Source organism: Mustelus asterias, chromosome 1 (genome assembly GCF_964213995.1).
Source record: "Mustelus asterias chromosome 1, sMusAst1.hap1.1, whole genome shotgun sequence".
Classification (NCBI taxonomy): Eukaryota; Metazoa; Chordata; class Chondrichthyes; order Carcharhiniformes; family Triakidae; genus Mustelus; species Mustelus asterias.
The window spans coordinates 34,568,032-34,589,623 of NC_135801.1; the positions used below are offsets into that span (position 1 = coordinate 34,568,032).

At 42.4% G+C, this 21,592-nt stretch overlaps 1 protein-coding gene across 3 annotated transcripts in view; it reads left to right on the top strand.

The window, feature by feature from the left end:
* The first annotated feature begins 12,727 nt into the window (after positions 1-12,727).
* The window catches only part of ankrd50 (ankyrin repeat domain 50), a 120,914-nt gene continuing 112,049 nt past the window's right edge, over positions 12,728-21,592 (top strand). Inside the window, exons 1-2 of one of the 3 annotated variants that reach the window (XM_078211188.1) lie at positions 12,728-12,806; positions 13,751-14,715. In XM_078211188.1, coding sequence (XP_078067314.1) covers positions 14,255-14,715 — 461 coding nt within the window. In that variant the 5' untranslated portion in view covers positions 12,728-12,806; positions 13,751-14,254. Of the gene's footprint in view, positions 14,716-21,592 lie in introns of all 3 variants that reach the window. The other 2 variants (XM_078211196.1, XM_078211179.1) reach the window with 2 other exon arrangements.

Here is a 21,592-nt window from a genome sequence, read left to right on the forward strand (position 1 = left end):
TTACCCAAAATGCTTTCATATTTCCAGGTCAAGTACAGTTTGGATCTTTTTCTCAAAACCAATTTGATCTTGTTTACACTGCAGCTTGTCCCTGAATTTAGGAGATCGTTGGGCGGTATCAGATTGCTGCCTCACACCTGCTCTGTGTTGTGAATGGAAGTAAAAAAAAATCTCAGAATGGTTTCCAATCAGATTGGATTCACTTCTGTGATCTGCAGCTGCTTAAAAAATCCCTTTCACCACAACATCTATTTGGAACATTTCAAAAAAGTAAATCAGAGAGCAACGGAGACCATTACTAATGGCAACAGTATCATTTCATCTACAGCACTGTGTTTTTCAAAACCTGGCTGATGCATGCATCCAGAAACCCAGGCTATGCTATGCTATCAAAACTCTTAGGTGATGTGATCTCCCTGATGTTTACAAAACGAATCATGCAGACTTATAGCTGGGAACAGAATGACAGGAGCTTAAAATTGATCACAGGAAGTGTGCATTTTTGGTCTATAGTGACAGATAATGGATTAACTGATTATAGATAATTCACGGTGGAATTTTATGAATATCATATCTGGCATTCACAGGAGCAGGAAAGAAAAAGCTCCTTATCCAACCTGTTCACTCTGTTTTAAGCCTCCATACATTCCATTTTTATCTCCCTTCAATTTTACTGCCAGACTCTTATCAAGATTTTGCATATTTCTTCTTTTATTTTTCAAATCTGGAATTGTTGATGAATTTTTAACTTGTCAAAGGCTTTGATACTGGAACAAATTTTAATTGTTGTCACCCAATATCAATATCAAACATGCCCAGATCATGATTCTTTGTATAGCTGTGATAAACAAGATCCCCTACTTTGCTGTGTTGAGCCTCAGTATATCACCACTTACTGCACTACCGTATTTTTTCCACTTATCACATGGCAGTACTGTGGTCTTCCAAATAAGCAATCTATTCTAAGCTATAGCCTGTATTTTGATGTTGACTTAGAACAGTAACAGCAGAGTTTGTGTCTGCTCATTAAAGTCCTTACATCTAGCTGAGATGATAGTTATTTGATCAGTTTGGTCTCAATTTAACTCAGGACATAGAGTCTATAAACTGACATGGCAGCTGTCCTCAATCTTTTTCTGATTTAAAGTTTCCCTCAATCGGTATTTACTATAAAGGGTGACAGCCAATCTATAAATAACAACTGTAGGCTGTTGAAATTCCTCTGAACACGACATATTTTGAGCACATCTCTGTAGGTTGCACGATTTTAAGTGATTAACCCATTTAAAATAAACTGATTAGCAAATTTGCTGACCAAAAAAGTGCGATTCAACATGTACACAGGAATCAGTCAGCTAAAAATGCATTGGCAATATATTTTTAATTAACTATCAACAAATTTCCTTGTAGTCTTTTTATTCTCCACATAATGTTAGGAACTTTTAGCTAATTCCTCCATTTTTTTCCCCAAAAGGATCAAACTTATCTCCTTCATCAAATAATAGTATAACTTGCATCTATAGCCTATTACCTGGAACCATTTTGATTGGCTTTCTTCGAATCTTTTCAAGTGTATCTATATTTTTCAATAAAAACTGGACATGGTATTCCACATACTATGTGTATTTATGGAATGGAGTGCCTGTATACACAATGATGTAACCATATATCTTTGCATTTTATTAACGAAACAAAATTGCATCCATTCAATATGACGACATTTTCAATATCTGGTCAGCCAGCACATCCATACCTTTGTCCAGTTTATTCAACAACATATCTCTATTGTGCAATCAATGTGCTTTTACAACTAACCACAAGACTAAATAATGCATGTTATTCTGCTGCTCAGTTATTAAGTCCCTATGGAGCTCTTTGAATTATGGTTCTTTCCTCAAAACATTGACACTAACAAAGTTAAATATCCACTTGCCCTTGTAAAAGTTATTAATAAATTGTAACAAAATCATGGATCAATCGGTGGTTATTCCTTGGTAAATAATTAAGTAAGGGTGTCATGAGTAAATATTAAAAATGGAAAAATATCAATATAATAAATATAAGGTAATATTCTCAGTTTAAAGACATTATACACTCACAATATAATGTGCATCAAGAAAGGTATTCCCAGGTTATAACTGCACATCTCTTAGCTACTATGGGAGGATTTGAACTCATATCTTCGGAGCATTAGAAAACTAGAAAATCTTAGGGAAATAAATTATTTTGCAGATAGGCCTGCCTTGATTTCCTGGGATAGGCAGCACCGCAGGCTGCTATCTGCTCAACATTCTTAATTGATATGGGCTCTGTAGTTGTGTCCCCTACATACACCCAAACATATTGAATGGGTGCTATTCTGACATCACACAGCTAAACCAGCTGGGAATATTGGCATTGTGATAATGTTACCAGAAACATAATCTAGAGGCCAGGACTAGTTTTAGTTTTTTAGTTTTATTTATTATTAGTCACAAGTAGGCTTACATACTGCAATGAAGTTACTGTAAAAATCCCCTAGTCGCCACACTGCGGTGCCTGTTCAGGTACACTGAGGAAGAATTTAGCATCGCCAAATCCTAACAGCTAAGGGATGTTAAATTCAAATAATTAATAAATCTGGAATATAAAGTGAGTATCAGTAACAATGATTATGAAACTATCAAATTGTTGTAAAAACTCATTTAGTTCACCAACATCCTTTAGGGCAGGAAAATCTGTTACCCTTTCCCAATCTGACCCCATGACTACAGACCCACAGAAATGTGGTTGACTCTTAACTGCACTCTGAAATGGCCAATGCCACAACAAAGTTAAATAAGAATAAACCAGACACACCACCCAGAATCAATCTTGGCATGGGATACAACAAAGCCCTGTCAACTCTGCTAATGCTCCTTACTAACATGCTTGCCAAAAACAGGAGAGCTGTCCCACAGACAATGTGACAATCATTCCTTACAGTCAATATTCCAGACTCCTTATCACCATCCCTGCATCTGTACTGTCCCACAAATAGAGGTGGCTGCAGTGTATACAGAATATAGAAGTGAAGTGACCCTGGGATTGCTCAATAATGACCTTGCAATCCAAGCAGTCTCATGGCATCAAGTAAAACACGGGCACCTGGAAAAGCATTGCATGATTAGAAGAACATGGGTTTACTAAAGGGAAATCCTGTTTGACAAGTTTTTTTTGAGCATGTAACAATAGATAAAGGGGAACCAATAGATGTGGTATACCTAGATTTCCAAAACACATTTGAAAAGGTGCCACACAAAAGATAAATAGACAAAGGCTCGAGGAGTTAAAGATAATATATTTGCATGGATTGGTTAATGGACATGAAACAGAGAGTGGCATTTTAAAGTTGACAGGCTCAGACTAGTGAAGTGCCATAAGGATCAGTGCTAGCGCCGTAATTATATACAATCTATATTAATGACTTGGTTGAGGAGACAGAATGTAATGTATCTGCGTTTACTGATGATATAAACTGGGTGGAAAGGTAAGCTGTGAGGAGGACACAGAAAGGCTGCAAGGAGATATAGACTGGTTAAGTGAGTGGGCAACAAGATGGCAGATGGAATGTAATATGAGGACGTGTTAAGTTATTCACTTTAGTCATATAGAAAAGCAGAATTTGTTTTAAAAAGGTATGAAACTTGTAAATGTTGATGTTCAAAAAGACTTGGGTGTGTTTGCGTAAGGATAACACACAAGTTAGCATGCAGGTACAGCAAGCAATTAGCAAGCAAATGCTATTTTGGCCTTTATTGCAAGGGGACTGGAGTACAAAAATAAAGAAGTCTGATCTCTTGGCTTGGTGATAATGGCAGAGCGGGGATATGCCAGACCATGAGGTTACAGATTGTGGTTGAGTACTATGATGCCACTCCTGATGACCCATAGTGCCTCATGGATGCCCAGCCTTGAGTAGCTAGATCTGCTTGAAGTAGCTAGATCTGCTTTATCCCATTTATGGTGGTACTGCCAACAACACAATAGAGGGCATCCTCAAGACGGGACTTCATCTTCACAAAGACTGTGTGGTAGTCACATTACCATCATGGACAGATCCATCTGTGGCAGGTATGTTGGTGAGGATGAGGTCAAATAGGTTTTTGCCTCTTGTTGGTTCCCTCACTACTTGCCACAGACTCAGTCCAGCAGCTATGTCCTTTAGGACTCAGTAAGGAGTCTAACAACACCAGGTTAAAGTCCAACAGATTTATTTGGTAGCAAACGACCACAAAGTCGTTTGCTACCAAATAAACCTGTTGGACTTTAACCTGGTGTTGTTAGACTCCTTACTGTGTTTACCCCAGTCCAACACTGGCATCTCCACATCATGACTACCTTTAGGACTCAACCAGTTTGGTCTTTGGTGATGCTACCAAGCCACTCTTTGTGATGGGCATTGACGTCCCCCACCCAGAGTATATTCTATGCCCTGGCCACTCTCAGTGCTTCCTCCAAGTCCTGTTCAACCAGGAGTACCTATTAATCAGGTGGTGGATGGGGAAGATGGGGGCTGTACGTGGTAATCAACAGGAGATTTTCTTGCCGATGTTTGATCCATGAGACTTCATGGGGCCCAGCGTCAATGTTGAGGGCTACCTGGCAACTCCCTCTCAACTGTACTGACATCTCTGCCCAGACATGGTGCCAGGATGGTGCCAGGGATGATGATGGTGGTATCTGTGACATTACGTGTAAGGTAAGATTCCATGAATATGACTATGTCAGGCTGTTGCTTGACTAGTCTGAGACAGCTCTCCTAATTTCGGCACAGTAATGTTAGTAAGGATGACAGTGTTGACAGGGCTGGGTTATCTGTTGTTGTTTCTGGTGCTTAAGTCTATGCTGGGTGATCCGTTAATTCTTTTTATTGACTTTGTGGTCGTTTGATAAAATGGAGTGACATGCAAGGTCATTTAAGAGTCACTCAAGTATCACAAACACTTCAGGAGCTTAATAGAGGGGACAGCCTTCAGTCTTTTAAGTCCAAATTTTTATTGAATTCAAACTTCATCCTCTGTCATGGTGGGATTTGAACTAGTCCAGTGGCAGTACCAGTATGCCACTATCCCTCCCCCAAGATTTCCTATTCCTAGTCATAGGAGTTGAACCTTTTTTTTTACTACTGTATGAGCTGTCAATGCCAAGGAGTGCAAATCGGTCACATCAATAAGGCAGCTTTTCATTAATGGATGTAATTTATTACCTCCATTTATTTAGCAAATGGAAAATCCCAAGCAGTTTCTTCTGGTCCTGTTGCAATGAGTGTGGATAGGCCTCCATTGACTGTGTGGATTGGCCACTCTACTATGATCAGGTTCAGAGTTTGCTCTCTCCCACAGGCATATAGGGGGTTGGCACTAGTGCCCCATTTGTCAAGGTTGGCCAAGAAGGATCCATGGCCAGTCCTGAACCTACTGAGAGTGGACCACTCTTTCATTGGAAGGTTAAAAACAGGCAGCTGGTGAGTTGGGTTTGAGACCAGGTACTTGTTTGTGGTGTCCAATGATTTCCATTCATTTGTCCAGGCACGTTGAAGTCCTATCTGGGAAGGCTTTTCCAGATTGGCCTTCTTGATGGGAGTCGTATCTTGAAGGACTAAATAGGTCAGCATGAAATGGCACATAGGGGCATTGCAAACTTTTTCTATTAGTTTGTGGGTTGTTGCAAGTCAGCGAATATGTGTGGGAGTGATGTTTGCCAGGATAGGGAGCCAAGGGATTCGTGTTGAGCTCAGTATTCCAGTAGTTATGCGCATGGTAGCTTTCAGCTGGGTATCGACTGTGTGGGTGATGATCTTGACCAAACAAGGTGCAGTATTCTGCTCCTGAGTATGGGAGACCAGCGAGTGCTGAAGTTCAGAGGGTGGTGGTAGCAGCACTCCACGTTGAGCCGGCTAGTTTGGAAATCAAGTTGTTTTTAGACTTCCCCTTTGCTACAGTTGTTTTTAGGTGTCCTATCTTGGATCAATCTGATGTATGTTGGAGTTGGGTGGTGTTTCAACTTGTGGCCATTCATTTAGATGTTGAGCTCTTTACTTGCTTTTGCACTGTGAAGATGGAATAAGCTGGATACTGTTTTTGCAGGACTTGGCTTAAGTTGCCATGTGTTGCAATGTTCAAGTTATGACAAATCCCTGTTTATGGTCCAGTCCCAGGTGTCAAAATCAGATATTTGAGTTGCGAGGCAGATGTCGTGGGCATATATAAATTTTCAGGGGGCAGTTTTTAGAAGATCATTTGTGTACAAGTTGAATTGGGTTGGAATCATTATTGAACCTTGGAGAAGTCCATTGGTTTGTCTTTTCTATGTACTTTTTGCCTGTTCAAGGTAAACTCTGCATCTTTGATTGTTCAACAGTATTCCGGTGCATTTAATCATCAGGGGGAGGGGGGTTCGTGATAGCTTCAGGAGGCCAGTTTGCTAAACAGTGTCATAAGTGGCTGTGAGGTTGAGGAACATAGCACCTGTCTTGAAGTTTTTATGAAAGCCATTTTCAATGTAAGTTATAAGGGCCAGTACATGTTCCTCTGTATTGCGGTCCTTGTGGAAACCAGCTTGGTCAACACTAAGGATTTCTTCTATGATTGGGGATATGCACTGAAGAATGAAGCATTTAAGGATTTTGTATGGGACCGAGAGGAGAGAGATTGGATGGTAGCTACCTGCATGTATGGCGTCTTTACCGGGTTTTGGTGCAGCGATTACTTTTGCTGCCCACCATTTCTTTGGAATGATGTTGGAACTTATGACCATTGTGTAGAATTGGGTCAGCCAGGTAAGAGCTCAGGGCCTCAGATGTTTCATAGATCTTGGTGTGATATTATCACATCCTGCTGTCTTGCCACACTTCAAATCCTGTAGGACCTTTCTAAGTTCTGCAACCTCAAAGAGAACAGGGCTGGTGTCTTCTCTGTATTGCTGATGATATTGTCTTAGTTCAGCCCGGATGTTTCTTTTGGTGCTTTCGTCCAGGGGCGCCTTAGCTATGGCAGCAGGTGGCGTCTTTAGGCTCCACCCCTCAAGAATGATACCACAAAACACAGCACCCCCCCAGCCCCTCTCTGTTTTGTTTGATGATGTCAGGTGATCTGGAGAGAAAACTTAGGTGTTTCTGGAGAAACAGAGCAGTTTTCAGTCAGACCCTGACACTTTGGGGCGATCTTACCAAAAAAAATTCGAAGAGCCAAACGAGCGTGAAAACGGGAGAAATTTTGTGCTTTTTTTGGGCGAGTTAAAAATGGAATCTTACAAAAATTGGATTCAAACCTGTTGCTTGCTAGTAGGGGGAGGTGGCGGGGCCTAAGCTCGCTGAAAGCCGGCAGCTAGCAGCAGAGGACACAACTGTGCATGCTCAGAACACAGACTCCCCCAGCTACCACTGTCCTTTGTGCTAATTCCCCCCCACCCCCCAAAACCTGGACCAATCAGCACCTTCACTCACTCGGGCCGCCGGATCCCCCCACCTCCGCAAGGACCAATTGCCTCCCCCTGCTATCGCGGGGCTCAGCGGCTGGTACACCCCACTCCCCCCCATGCATGGACTGGCCAATTGCCAGTTGAAGAATGCACAGCGTGTCCCCCCGATCGCTGTTGCAGACGTGTTCCCCCCCCAATCGCTGTGGAAGAGCAGCAGTGTCCCCCCCCCCAATCGCTGTTGTAGGGCGGCCACATGCCCCCCCGATCGGCTCGGCTTGGCCCACCTCTCAGACCCTGCCCCACTTCTCAGACCCAGTCCCCTTGGCAGTGCACAGTGCCCAGTGGGCACTGCCAATGTTCCAGGCTGGCAGTGCCAGAGTGCCTGGTGGGCAGTGCCCAGCTTGGCACTGCCCAAAGGGCACTCCCTCTACCTCCAACCTGCCGGGAGGGCCTCATTGGCCTCTGGTCTTACCGGTAAGGCCATTATGTCTGGTCCCCATGACCATACATGATCCTCATCAGCGAGGACCTTCAATGGTGAGGCTGCAGAGGTAAATGAGCCCGGACAATTCTGTCCCGAGCTCACTTGTAACATTTAAATTCTATTTTGCATTGAATTGAAATATTATAATCAGCTTCATGCCCTTTTTGGGCACAAGGCTGATCTCACCGGATATCCAGTGCCAGTAAGATCGTGAGAGGTGAGAAATCGGTCATGAACCTGATTTCTTGGCTCTCTCGTGATCTTACCGGCTTGCCCCACCCATCAGCTGACGGCACAAGAAAGTAAGATCGCGGCTTTTGACTTTTTTTGGAAAATTCCACACAAGGTATTGCAATTGTATGGAACGGTTGGCTAGAGCAAAGGATATTTGGCTGTCAATTATTATTCACATGCTTTTCATTAAATTAAATACCACTACCATATTTTGAATAACTCAAATTTGGAGGTGAAAATAATTATTTCTCTTGGGCATGTGGTCTAGATTTCATCGCATAAAGGAGTCAGCTGTTTCAGTGAATAATGACCTTGGTGGAAGGGTCAATCCTTGTTTAACATGTATAATAAGCAGATTTTAAAAAATTATTTTTAAGCTATTCTCTCTCTTTTCAGATACCATGCCTAAGAGGACATTGGCAACCATGGACCACCATGTTAATCTTGCTTTAAAACCATGGAACCAGTGCTTTTCTTTAAATTTTTACCCCATTCTTAAAGTTGCAAAGCCAGTGTGCGGAGTGGATCAGGCAAGCCCAAATCCATCTGCTTTCTTGCTCCAAAGACTGAATTCAATTCAAATTAAATTCAATTCAGGGTTCCCACAAGGGAGACATACAAGAATCAAGCTGACAAGGAAAGGCATTGCACCCGATCTTGGGCTTGATCTGATGCTTGATCTTAGCCAGAAGGCCAAAAAGTGATGGAACATCTTAATTGGTGGTACATTCATCCAATTTATGAAACATTTGTTCTTTGTCCACCTTGATCACTTTTACCTTTGATCATTCCCATCAGCATCAGACTTCCTAACCATCTTTCTTATTACGTGTCCAAGAAATTCCAACTGTCTCTTCCTGATCTCAGTTAGCGGAGTTCTTTTAGTCTCCAATTTTCCTAGCACCTCTTGACTGGTAGTGTGACTTGTGCAGGGTATTTTCATTATTCACCTCAAAAGCCACAACTCTGCAATCTCAATTCTTTTCTGCATTGCTTCACTAACCATCCAACACTCATTTCGATATGTCAGAAGTGGCGTGATCTAGCATTCCAGGATTCCCAGCTTTTATTTTATCACTAATTTGGAGTTGATCAAAACCTTCTTCATTTTTTGAAATGCATCTTTGTCTATTCCAACCCTTTGTCTTATTTCTTGGTTGCACTTTAATTCCGACGTTAACATACTTCCTAGGTAACAAAATATGTCTACTTGTTTGGCTTCTTCATTCTTCACTGTGATCTTATATTTTGGTATGATTCTCCTTTTGGACACCAATAAAAATGTTGTTTTCTTACAATTTATGCTCAGCCCTTTTTTCTCACTTTCGCTCATTACTCTATTCATAGTCTTTTGCGGTTTCTCTCCAGAGTCTGCCATAAGAATTGTGTCATCGGCATATCTTACATTATTAAGGTTGTAACTTCCAATCAATAATCCAAGAAGGTCTTCAACGTCTCTAAGAATATTTTCATCGTACAAACTGAATAAATCTGAGGAGAAAACACATCCCAGTCTGACCCCTCTTCTAATCTTCATAAAATCACTTAGATCATTTTCATCTCTTACAGCTGCAGTTTGTCCCCAATAAAGATTTCTTATCACTTGAAGATCTTTGCCATCAAGGTCGAGAGACTTTAACATGCCCATCGGTCCTTCATGTTTTACCTTATTAAACTCCTTACTATAATCTGTAAAATACATTAATACAAATTTTTCATTTCTATGGCTTTCTGATATTATGCATACCATAAATATAGCTATTAATGAGGTTTATAAACTATCGATCTATATTGGGTTCATGCTGAAAAACAATTCACAATATTAAAACCAAATCTTTTGACTTCTAATAGTTTCCTTCATGATTTATGAGATGGTGAGATTGGCATTACTGCAAAGATTTCCTCGGTGACTTATTGACAGTTCTTTTGCACTACTTTTTAATAATTCCATAGACTTCACTATCTGCAATACAGATCATGTTCCTTTTATGATGAGCATTTGGGAGTTCAGAATTCATGTTGAGGAACCCATGTTTTACTGTCAAATGTCCATTTAACCAATCTTATCTGCTATCTGAAGAAAGGAGATTGTTTTATTGCATTTTTCTGAAGTGTGAAAAGATCTTTAGGTACTGTTTTGGAACTATCATTATCATGTGTATTGGCTAGACAGTCAAAATATTCTGTAACTCCTACCCACTGTATGCAGAGATATAATACTATTCTGCTCACACATGACCCCCCAATCACTGCCTCATCAAACCCCTTTTAGTCAACTTTTCAGTGATCTACAAGTAAGGTCAGATGAGAGTGTGCACCAAATGCAAGTAGGACAAGGAACAATGAGGTCCTAAAAGGCATGCAGATCATATATACACATATATTTATTTGTCTCATCTATTGTAGCTGATGGTGCTATAAACCACATCACCAATGTTATGTGTTCTGAATAAAACTGAAAATAAATTATTTGTGTTGTAATTACTATCTTTGACATAATGCTTTTAAAAGCACATATTCTCATTTGCTGTCCACACACACTACAGCCAGTACATTACTAAAGTAATGAAAGCATTACCTCATTGACAGACTCCATCTGCTGGGTACATATTGAATTACATTATTAGTCTTAAACTACACCTCAACATCAAAACTCACGCCTTCCCAGCCTTGTGAAATTTCCAGGCTTTAGAATCCCACCTTGGCATAATCATGACTTTTGATTGATCACATCTTCTCTCCAACATGCTCTTATACTTTCCACTTCATCTCTTCTAATCCCTCAATTTCTGCTGTGTTGAACATTTTGGGCTGTTGAATGACATTAACAGCTCTACGTAAATACAAGCTGTTGTATTCTACCGAGTGTTGGTGATGTCATTAGCAAATGGATTTGCCTCAGAAAAAGGACAAAACAGAACTCAACAGAAAAAGACTGCTTGGGCATCCGTTGAACACATATTTTCACCAAATATTTTTAAAAAGGTATTGTTGTGATTGTATAACACCGAAATTCATAGCTTACTTTGTTAATGCAGATTTTAAAAGTCACCATTGTCATAATAATATTATGTGGTATAACTCAAGTATAAATAATTCCTATTGTGATCAATCCTTTGGATTTGTTATTTCTCCTGCGATTGCAGGTTAGCACCTATTTTAGCAAACATTAATGGGCCAGTGAAGCATATGTTCTAAAAATGATTGAGCATATTAGCGGAGCAGCATTTTTTTGCTTGCAAATTTACCTTGGATTTAGGCCTAAAACTAGAATTTAATGGGTGGTAGATATTCCAATGAGTTGCAACTTCTAGTATAGTTTTCTAAACCAGTCTCTACCTTATATAGGTTCGCACACCAGCATCAGCCCTGTAACAAAATACATTAACTGATAAATATTATATATTCATTGACACAGTTTATTGCTTGAGAATATCTAACTCAATAATTGGTGAGATTGAGAGTCAAAGACAGAAACAAAACAGCAAGGAGAGTTGCTTTCCTGGCCAGCTCCCCACTCTGCACCCTCCATTTATTTGAATTAATCTAAAACTCTGTTAGCTTCCATCTCAGTCTGCACCTACTTACCCATCATCCATGTGCTTACTAACCTATATATTGGCTCTCAATTGAAAAATATCTCTAATTCAAGATTCATATTCTAATGTTCAAATCCTTTTATGGCCTCAACTCTTCTTATCTCTTTACATTCCCAACCTGATCTGGTGCTCACTTTATATAACTGAGGACGAATAACCTGAACAAAACACATGAAAGTTCCAATGCAAAAAAAAGCCATATAGGACCCAACTAGTCGTGTAAGTAGTTTCAATCCATGTATTTATAGCCCTACAATCATATTTCCTCCATCCACCGATCCAATCTAATCCTCGATGCTGACATTGTTTCTACTCTGGCCACAAAAGCTGGAAGTGAAAACCATATCTTACATTTAATCCTATATTGCTCATTCCTGACTCCCTCAACCACTGAAAACAATCTGCTTCTATTTATCCTGTCTCAATCCTTTCATAATTTTAAATACTTCAAGTTACATTGAATTGTGTTACTCTAACTAATAAAGATTCACTTTTTTCATAAATAAAACAGAAAGTGCTGGAAAAACTCAGGACATTTGGCTGCCTCTGTGACGAAAGAAACGTTCCCAGTTATTTTCTTCCTGTTTTCTTTGTTTCCTAAATACAACAATTCTAATCACTTTTGTGTCAATTACTTTTTTACCCTGAATAAAAACTTTGACGACAGCTATGGATTTGCGCAGGTGCCAGGAGGTGGGTTGGGGGTTGGGTGATGCACCCCGGGAGTTGTAGTTTGTTTCAGGGGTCGCCAGGTTTATCCCCATTGGCATTACTATCCTGACCGACTGGATGGTACTGCGACTCCCACAACACAGCGCGCGTCCCATGCCGCCCAGAGCATGCCGGGAGGACAGTTGCGCTGAGGTTCTGTCCGTCCACCTGGGGGAAAGGTGTTGGCGGGTAAAGGACTGCAAGTCCCAGAGAGCAGCAGGGTGGGCGGGGCCTGGGACCGGGAGGAGGGGCTCACTGGCTCGCGCAGCCCCAGCAGTTAGAGTTGGAACGGCTGCTCCGCGAGGCGAGGCAGATGAGGGCAGCGCGAGAGGCGGACGGTAGGAGCGCGAGCTTCTGAGTGCAGTTCAGTAACTGTCGCCGGCTGGGGGAGGGGAGGCTCTCCGCTCGGAGAGAGACACCGACACCCGCTTAGAGAAAGAGACAGGGACAGACCGAACTGCGGATAGATAGAGAGACATCCGCTCAGCGAGAGAGAGACTGGGACACACCGAGCTCCGGATAGATAGAGAGAGCGACACACAAGTATAAAAACCCACCGAGCCCCGGTCACAGAGAGACACAGAGCCCCGGACACACAGAGACACACACACACACACACACCGAGCTCCGGATAGATAGAGAGACACCGAGCCCCGGTCACAAAGACCCACACCGAGCCCCGGTCAGGGAGAAACCGACCGAATCCCGGACAGAGAGAGACAGACACACACACCGAGCTCCGGATAGAGAGACACCGAGCCCCGGTCACAAAGACCCACACCGAGCCCCGGTCAAGGAGAAACTGACCGAATCCCGGACAGAGAGACACCGAGTCCCACTCATGAGCTTGGGGTTTAACGAGGACTAAGTTAGTTTTCACTCCCGGGAGGAGAGACCGCCGTCGCGGTTAGAGAAGGAACGAACACCACCCCCCCCCCCCCCCCCCCACAAGAAGGTGAGGGAGAGGGGACAGTCTGAGCCGAGGTTAACTCAGGACAAGTGTCTGCCCAGCAGCATTTATTTTAACTGTTGATGGATTCACTCCCCCGAGTGGTTTAAAGAGTTTATACACAGGCTGCACTGACACAACCCTCATCCCAAACTCAGGGTTTCAGTCTGCTCACTGAACTCGGGAGGAGGAGATGGAGGGAAGCACTTGGTTTGAGATGCTGCAGTTTGTTGCTGGGGGTTTATCAATCGTGTGAACCCTGAATGTAACACTTGACGTGAGAGTGGGGAGGATACCAGTCCTACACCACTGAAACCTTGCTTCTTCCCCAAGAACCTTTGTCGCGCTGGATTTACGATGTGGATGGCCCCAGAAGATCATGGACAACTGCAGTAGGTTTGCGGGTTAAATAATCTGGATGGAGCTACGGTGAAGATACGGTAAGGAAAAGGATGAGGATATTTATCGGTTTTGGATCTATGGAAAAATAACATCAAACGTCCAGACAACGAGGAAAAACAATACAATGGATGGATATTGTATCCAACGATCACTCGGTACTATTTGGCACATGTATATTACGCAGTAAAAATGCTGGTTAGGTTTGTAAGTGTTTAACCAACAAAGGAGAAATAAAATCGAAAGAAAATGGCTCAAATTTCGCTGCAGGTGTTTTACTGCAAGGAATAGTAACGAGAAATTGTGGACTTTTTCAGCAGAACAGAACATTAATTCTCAGATAAGGCTATCTTTAATTTGGTCTTTTAATACATTTGTTAACTCGTTCGTGCATATACAATATAACGTAGCAGACAAAGAAAATCACTGCACGCAAACATGTCTCAGAGTTTATTACAAGGAAAGAGGTTTTTCTGCAGGGAATGGGTTTTCCATAAACTCCAGCATTGTCTTCAAGAAAAAAACAGTGGCAAAACGTTTGGGATCTCCAATGCCAGTGGGAATGGTGGTCTCCTTGGGAAAAACACGGGAGGTATCGGAGGTATCCTGATCATTGGCGGTCCCGGCAGCGGTAAGACAGCACTGTGCACTGAACTGGTTTGGCCCACTTGCCCGCAGCTGGTGCAGCGGGGCTTGCATCGCCAGGCACTTGCCTTTCACTTCTGTAAAGCCCAGGACGCAGACACACTCTGTGTTGGCAACTTCATTCGAAACCTCGTCTCCCAGATTCGCGATAGCAGCTTGGTCCAGGGGTATGAAGAAAAATTGCGAGAACCAGCCGTTCACAGCGTGCTTCAGCCTGGCGAATGTGAGAGAAATCCTGGGGAAGCCTTTAAAAGGTACAGAATAGTAAAATAATATACAGTATTTTGCTGATGGTCCTGTTTTTAATGTGGTCTATCGTCCTGTGTTGGTGTGGATGATTAATCATGTGTAATAACTTTATTTACGTATGTTATTCTATAATGGTTCAGAAGACGCATGTATCTTTGTAACTCAAATATTGTGCTGGTTATTTGATGTTCTTAAGTTTCCTTTGTACTTTGATTTTTGTTCGGGCTGTTCCCCCTCCTTTTGGGGAGCTGCCCCTTTTACTTTGTCCTGATTTAATTTGAATTTGTTTATTTGGTTTGACCTTAAAAAAGGTCAATTTAAAAACAAAAAAAATTGAAGATTCTAGTTCTTGCTCACTTTCAATACCGATTTAACACTGTTGAAGTGCCAGTGTCGGATAGGTACTTGTCATTTAAACACTGGCAGTGTAAATTGTACTGCTAACTCCTCATTCTCTAACCAGAACATAGGAATGAGGTCATTAAACCTCTTGCAGTTGTTCTACCTCTGGGTGTAACAGTGTACCTCAACCCCATTGACCCAATTAAGGCCAGCATCCATTTGTACCCCTATCTGACAATTTTAGCTGTTGAGAAGCAAGTGCCCTGTCATCAATATCCAGAATCAAATTGCATGTTAATACTGCTGATTATCAATGCTTTGCTATCAAGTTAAAGATTACATTTTAAAAGTTTGATTTGTCACTTGTAATTATGCTGCAGCTGGTGCAAAGTAAAAGTGGCATCGGACAATGCAGTGGTTCGTGCTGTATTTTAAAATTTGATTTGGTGAATTTTACATGTAAATGTGCCATATTTTGAGGAATTGCAAATGTGAAACTGGTTCAAATGGAGTCAAAAGATAAAGTGTAGCCGATCTACAGGACTGGGAATTCAGGTAGACTATACATTCAATGTGATCATTCTAAAACCAATAAACATTCTTCACCTCTTTTGGCCTTTGGCCCTTTTCTATTGTTGACATCCATGAAGAGCATAGCAAATTGACTGAATTTATTGTAACTTCTATGTTACTTACCAGAAATCTGGTGAAATAAATATCTTTTTGGTAGTGACATTTTGCTATGTTTCATTCTTGTGGAAGAAAGATCAATCATAAGTTGCAGTGCTCATCAGCAGTTGACCCTTCACAAAACAGCATTAGTTTACTGACATTTATGAGACCTTCTGTTCTCTGACCTGCCCAGTAAGCCTACTGGTATTGATCAGTTAAAACAATGAAGAGGACACTTTCTCTCCCTTTTTTCCTCTAACCCTCTCAGAAAACTTATCATTTTATTGAAAACTTTGTGAGCCATGTATGTGAACTAACTAGAATATTTTGCTGAATTGGGATGAAAGGAAAGCAAAGTCCAAGACACACAATGCATAGAAGATAACTGCCACATCCATTCACTCTTTAAAAAAAAAAGCATTTTGTGCCCCCCCCCCCCCCCCCCCCCAATACTTACCTGTTACTGCCATTATTTCTGGCTTTTAAATGACAATTTATTTTCATGAGTTTAGATGTACTTTGAATAGCAAGTTATTGTAGACATTGACATTCAAATCTTATTATTGGCCTAGAAGACTAAACTAAAATCAATGGCATCCCTGATGTATTGATCTAGCTAGTAGCATCGGGTCATGATTAACCAGTTAAGTGTGCTCTGGCAGCTTTAGAATGATCTCTACACTACTAGAAACATGATCAGGCAAAGTATAATAGAAGTGCAGAAATCAGGAGATTGTTGCCTCAAAGTTTGAGTCCTGTTCCTTGGAAGAAACCATTATCATTCTATTATATCACTTTTCTATCAAAAACGTAAGTAAGTTTTTCAACTTTACTATTCAAATATTTTGGAAAGGAAATCTGTGTATTGCTATATTGTAGCATTTGGAGTCAAAATCCTGGGACTCCTTCCATAACAGCACTATGGGTGTACCTACTACGCCTTAGGGACTGCAGCGGTTCCAGAAGGCAACTCACCACCACTTGAGTTCCTAGGGATGGCCAATTAATTTTGGTATAGCCAGTGATTCCCATAACCTATAAAGAATTGAAAAAAAAACATGCCAGTAGGTGCTGTGCATAGTTACTGGTGATGTGGAGATGCCGGCGTTGGACTGGGGTAAACACAGTAAGAAGTTTAACAACACCAGGTTAAAGTCCAACAGGTTTATTTGGTAGCAAAAGCCACACAAGCTTTCGAGGCTCTGAGCCCCTTCTTCAGGTGAGTGGGAATTCTGTTCACAAACAGAACTTATAAGACACAGACTCAATTTACATGGTTGGAATGCGAATACTTACAACTAATCCAGTCTTTAAGAAACAAAACAATGGGAGTGGAGAGAGCATCAAGACAGGCTAAAAAGATGTGTATTGTCTCCAGACAAGACAGCCAGTGAAACTCTGCAGGTCCACGCAACTGTGGGAGTTACAAATAGTGTGACATAAATTCTGATTCTAGGATCGCATGATAAAGACTCAGGAGGAAAAAAGCAGAAATATTTATGTGAAATAGTGTGACATAAACCCAATATCCCGGTTGAGGCCGTCCTTGTGTGTGCGGAACCTGGCTATCAGTTTCTGCTCCGCGACTCTGCGCTGTCGTGTGTCGCGAAGGCCGCCTTGGAGAACGCTTACCCGAATATCAGAGGCCGAATGCCCGTGACCGCTGAAGTGCTCCCCAACAGGAAGAGAACAGTCTTGCCTGGTGATTGTCGAGCGGTGTTCATTCATCCGTTGTCGCAGCGTCTGCATAGTTTCCCCAATGTACCATGCCTCGGGACATCCTTTCTTGCAGCGTATCAGGTAGACAACGTTGGCCGAGTTGCAAGAGTATGTACCGTGTACCTGGTGGATGGTGTTCTCACGTGAGATGATGGCATCTGTGTCGATGATCCGGCACGTCTTGCAGAGGTTGCTGTGGCAGGGTTGTGTGGTGTCTTGGTCACTGTTCTCCTGAAGGCTGGGTAGTTTGCTGCGGACAATGGTCTGTTTGAGGTTGTGCGGTTGTTTGAAGGCAAGAAGTGGGGGTGTGGGGATGGCCTTGGCGAGATGTTCGTCTTCATCAATGACATGTTGAAGGCTCCGGAGGAGATGCCGTAGCTTCTCCGCTCCGGGGAAGTACTGGACAACGAAGGGTACTCTGTCCACTGTGTCCCGTGTTTGTCTTCTGAGGAGGTCGGTGCGGTTTTTCGCTGTGGCGCGTTGGAACTGTTGATCAATGAGTCTAGCGCCATATCCTGTTCTTATGAGGGCATCTTTCAGCGTCTGGAGGTGTCTGTTGCGATCCTCCTCATCCGAGCAGATCCTGTGTATACGGAGGGCTTGTCCGTAGGGGATGGCTTCTTTAACGTGTTTAGGGTGGAAGCTGGAGAAGTGGAGCATCGTGAGGTTATCCGTGGGCTTGCGGTACAGTGAGGTGCTGAGGTGACCCTCCTTAATGGAGATGCGCGTGTCCAAGAATGCAACCGATTCCGGAGAGTAGTCTATGGTGAGCCTGATGGTGGGATGGAACTTGTTGATGTCATCATAGAGTTGTTTCAGTGATTGTTCACCATGAGTCCAAAGGAAGAAAATGTCATCGATGTATCTAGTGTATAGCACCGGTTGAAGGTCCCGTGCGGTGAAGAAGTCTTGTTCGAACCTGTGCATGAAGATGTTGGCATATTGAGGTGCAAATTTGGTCCCCATGGCTGTTCCGTGTGTCTGGATGAAGAACTGGTTGTTGAAGGTGAAGATATTGTGGTCCAGGATGAAGCGGATGAGATGTAAAATTGCATCTGGAAACTGGCAGTTGTTGGCGCTGAGCACTGAGGCCGTTGCAGCAATGCCATCGTCATGGGGGATGCTGGTGTAGAGTGCTGAGACATCCATTGTGACGAGGAGCGCTCCTGGTTCAACTGCTCCATGTGTGCCGAGTTTCTGTAGGAAGTCCGTCGTGTCGCGACAAAAGCTGGGGGTTCGTTGTACAATGGGTTTCAGGATGCCCTCGACATAGCCGGAGAGGTTCTCGCACAGGGTCCCATTGCCCGATACGATGGGACGGCCGGGTGTGTTTGCCTTGTGTATCTTCGGGAGGCAGTAGAGATCTCCAACGCGGGGAGTACGTGGGATGAGAGCACGGAGGGTGTTCTGAAGGTCCGGATCAAAGGTCTTGATCAGAGTGTTGAGTTGACGGGTGTGTTCTTTGGTCGGATCTGCAGGTAACTGTCTGTAGTGTTCCTCGTTGTTGAGTTGTCGGTACACTTCTTTGCAGTAATCCGTTCTGTTCAGTATGACGATGGCCCCTCCTTTGTCTGCTGGTTTGATGACAATGTTGCGGTTGGTCTTGAGAGCGTGGATGGCGTTACGTTGTGCTTGGGTGATGTTCAGGGCTGTCTTGTGAGTGCGGCTGATGAATTTGGTGTTGACGCACCTCCTGACGGCTTGGGCATACATGTCAAGTCGAGGGCAGCGGCCTTCCGGAGGAGTCCAATTCGACTCTTTCCTCTTCGGATGCACTGCGGATCTCTCTGTCGGCTGTTCCAGTTCATTGGCTGTCTCATTGTGTTCGTTGTTGGCCTCTTGGGGTTTGTGGAAGAACTCCCTCAGCCTCATAGTTACTGGCACAGAAGCTGAGCATTATTCTGTAGCTGTCAGAAGGTGGAAGGGTTTAGCCTGGGTTGCAACAAACCGTTATTGATTCCCATTTCTGCACCAACTGCAAAAGAAATGTTAGAATTTGTTTTACAAAAGGTTCATTAAAGTTTACAAGTTCCCTTGGATAACATTGCCCTATAACCTATAAAGTATGTACAGACATACGTATTTAGGATCTTGAATAGTCCCATATATTTTGGAAATATATGTTGACAGTGGTGGGGCTAATAAATTACACGTTTCCCCAACCAGTTTGCTGAAAATGATGTAGTGGTACTCTGGTAAAAATGTCTTGCTAATAAGGAAAAACTTGTTAAAACATTTTTGATTTGAAATGGAAATTTTAAGCAGCATGCCAGAAAGCTGAGGCTACTATTATAGTACAATGCAAGTGCAAGGTTACTGAAAGCCCTTTTAAAAAAAAAAATCAGTTGGCAGCAATGTTAAATAGCTCCTGCCAACAGCATTCGTCATCTGGTTTGCTATTTTGAGTCTGTCTGCAGGCAGGGTGGACCAGCAATGCAGTTTCCATACTGCTAATGTGTAAACCTTTACTCCAATGTCAAGGTCAAATCAATAAGTCATAAATACCTCAAAATAATTGTTGTTGAAACAAAAGACATGTTGAAGTTTTTTGCCTTGCACTCACCAGTACAGACACAAGAATATCAAATTTCAAACAATCATAGTTTATACTACAAGAGAAAGGGGTTGCTTTGTTGTTGTGATTGTTTGAAATTTAGCACTCTTGAACTTGGCCTGATGAGTGCAAGATGAAAAGTTTCTGCAGAAAGTGGTGGAAGTAGTGTCATTGAATATTTTTAAGGCAGAGGTAGATAGAATTTTGATCATCGAGGGAGTCATCTTCATATTCTGGCTACCCAAGGTGGCCTTTGAGGCCACAACTGGATCAACCAAGATCTTATAGAATGACAGAGCAGGCTTGAGGGGTGAAATGGCCTACTCCTAATTTGTATGTTAGCTTTAACAATGCCTTTCTTTTCAGCGATATTCAAGTTCTGTACAGTGAACAACCATTAATCTCTCTTTTTATCCAAAAGTCCAGACTAATGTACGTGGGTTCAAATCTGACCATGGCAGCTGGTGGAATTTAAATTCACTTAACACCTGGAATTGAAAGCTGGTTTAGTAATGGTGATCACGAAACTATCATTTATTGTCCTAACCCATCTGGTTCACATAGACCTGGTCTGGCCTATTTGTGACTTCAAAGCTACAGCGATGTGGTTGACTATTAAACTGTCCTCTGTAATGGCCTAGCAAGCCATTCAGTTCAAGTGCAGTTAGGGATGGGCAACAAATGCTTACCTTGCCAGTGACACCCACATCACATGAAAGAATAAATAAAAAATAATTATTCATGCATGTAGAATATCAGCCATGGAATTGTTACAGAATCATCAAATTATAGCACAGAGAAAGACTGCAAATCTGTACTGGATCTCTGAAGGAGCACTTCATGTAAAACGTAGAATAATTTACAGTACGGAAGAAGGCCACTCCACCCATCATTTCTGCGCTGGCCATTAAACAAATCACTGAGCCTTGTCCCACTTTCCAGCACTTGGTCAATAGACCTGGAGGTTTTGGGACTTCAGGTGCATATCCAGGCATTTTTTTAAATGAGTTGCTATCCTTTTAGCCAGAGAGTTCCAAACCCCACCACCCCCTGGGTGAAAGTATTTTCCTCATCTTCCTTCTAGATCTTCTAAGAATCACTTAAATCTATGCCCCGAGTCACATACCTCACTGATAAGGGAAAGTTGTCCTTCCCATTCACTCTCTTCAGGCCCCTCAATCTTATACACCCCAGTCAAATCTCCCCTTAGCTGTCTCTGTTTCAAGGAAAAGAGCCCCAGCCTATCTATCTTTCTACATAGCTGCAGTTTTCCAGTGCTGGCAACATCCTCATAAATCTCCTTTGTACCCTCCAGTTGCAGTTGCATCCTTTCTATAATGAGGTGACCAGAACTGTACACAGTACTCGCATTGTGGCCTAACTATTTGTATAGCGCCAGCATTACCTCCCTGCTCTTTTGTTCTATTCTTTGACTAATAAAGTGGAGTATCCCATGTGCCTTCTTAAGCACCTTCTTGACCTGTCCTGCTATCTTCAGGGATCTATGGGCATGCATTCCAAAGTTCCTCACTACTTCAACATCTGTTATCCTCCTACTTATTGTGTATTTCTTTGCCTTGATTGACCTTCCTAAA